General features: G+C 70.5%; 1 protein-coding gene across 1 annotated transcript in view; it reads right to left on the bottom strand.

The window, feature by feature from the left end:
* The window catches only part of PARP10 (poly(ADP-ribose) polymerase family member 10), a gene marked incomplete at its 5' end in the record, with an annotated part of 5,103 nt that extends 3,473 nt beyond the window's left edge, over positions 1 to 1,630 (bottom strand). Inside the window, 3 exons of the mRNA XM_042020043.1 lie at positions 130 to 701; positions 795 to 1,019; positions 1,310 to 1,630. Coding sequence (XP_041875977.1) covers positions 130 to 701; positions 795 to 1,019; positions 1,310 to 1,630 — 1,118 coding nt within the window. The remainder of the gene's footprint in view (positions 1 to 129; positions 702 to 794; positions 1,020 to 1,309) is intronic.
* Between the last annotated feature and the right edge of the window lie 161 nt (positions 1,631 to 1,791).

Below are 1,791 nucleotides of genomic sequence, written 5' to 3'. Positions count from 1 at the left end.
CTTCCCACACCTCATACCCCTGCCCAAACCTCATACCCCTGCCCACACCTCATATCCCTTCCCACACCTCATATCCCTTCCCACACCTCATACCCCTTCCCACACCTCATACCCCTTCCCACAGCTCACCCGGAACCCAGAGATGTCCCCCCCCTCCAGTGGCAGCAGGGACACTTCAGGGATGCTGTCGAGCACGTCCTGGTAGTGCTGCTGCAGGTACCGCACAGCTCCCGGCTCTGCTGGCACCAGCGCCTCATCCTGCGCCAGCACCGCCGACACCGCCTCCGGGACCACCACCGACACAGGCCCCGGGCACTGGGCCTGGCTGGGCACAGCATTGAACCCCTCTGTGTCCTTGTTCCCACCAGGGACGGCGGGTGACGGCTGCTCCGGCACCGGGTGTGATGTTGGTGCTGCCGGCGCTGGGACTGCGGCAGCTCTGTCCGGTGTGGGGTTCGTGTCTGCTACAGGGGCATCTGTGTCCGAGCATGGGTCTGTGTCCGGAGGGCACTCCACGTCCAGCAAGGGGTCCATGACCAGCAGGGGCTCCGTGTCAGGAGGAGGGGCCCTGTCCAGAGGGGGGACTGTGTCCAGGGGCAGGTCCGTGCTCTCCTCCGGTGGCTCCAGGAAGGGGTAGTGGGGGATGAGCTCCAGCACCACGTCCTGCAGCCGGTGTGGCCTCTGCAGCACCCGCTCTGCGGCTGCGGGGGGACAAACAGACGGGCAGCCAGCGGCCCAGAGCGGCTCCCCACGGTCCCCTGGCACCAGTGGCGGTCCCGCTGGCGGCCGCTCACCTGCTGGCTCCTGGAAGGTGACAACGGCCCCGCGCCCAGCTGGCAGCAGCCGCACGTCCCTCACGCAGCCGCCGCCGCTGCGCCGGTTCTCAAAGTAGAGCTCGAGCAGGTCCCGGCTCAGCGCCGCCGCCGCCGCCGCCGCCCGCACCAGCACCGCGGGGCTCCGCGGCACCCGCAGCAGCGCCAGCCCCTGCTGCCGTGCCCGCTGCTCCGCCGACGCCAGCTCTGCGGCACGGCGGTGGGATGGGGACACCGGGAACCCCACGGCGGTGCCACCACCCCCACGCCAGCGTCTCGGGGCTGGGCACCCAGCAGAACCCACACCCCGAAATGCCACCCTGGTGCTCCCAGATCCCCCAGCCCCCCAATACTCCCACCCCCGGCACCATTGTCCCTGCCACCCAACCCTGTCACCCCAGCCCCTGCACTCCCACCCCATCACCCCCCACCCCCCGGCATCCCCATCCCACCGCCCCTCTACACCCTGCTGTCCCCTCCGTGGCCCCCAGTCCCACCTGGGGGGGCGAGGGGGTCCTGCAGGCGCAGCAGGCCCCAGCCGGGCGCAGGGCCCTGGCACTGGGTGACAGTGCCGGGGGGGACCCCCAGTAGGGTCTCCAGGGGTAAGTCCAGGTGCTCGGGGGTGGTCCGGGGATCGAGGCCATGCAGCAGCAGGTGGGTGGGGTCCCAGGGGGGGGCCGGGCGCACCTCCAGCTCGGCCCCCCCCAACCTGTGGCTGCCGTGGGCCAACACATTCTGTGCATCTGTAAGCGGAAAACTGGGGTCACTGGGGGTGACCCAGCACCCCCTTCCCCCCTGTGACCCCCGGGGACCCAGCACTGCTCACCAGTGCTCCCAGTGGGATTGGGCCACCCACAGCCCCCCTCAGTGCTCCCAGTGGGACTGGGACCCCCCAAAACCCCCCCAGTGCTCCCAGTTCGGACTGGGACCCCCCAAAACCCGCCCAGTGCTCCCAGTGGGACTGGGACTGGGACCCCCC

Source organism: Corvus kubaryi, unplaced genomic scaffold (genome assembly GCF_017639235.1).
Source record: "Corvus kubaryi isolate FWS band 111438036 unplaced genomic scaffold, C.kubaryi_AGA036_p1.0 36722, whole genome shotgun sequence".
Taxonomy (NCBI): domain Eukaryota; kingdom Metazoa; phylum Chordata; class Aves; order Passeriformes; family Corvidae; genus Corvus; species Corvus kubaryi.
This window is presented reverse-complemented; position numbering and strand designations above follow the sequence as displayed.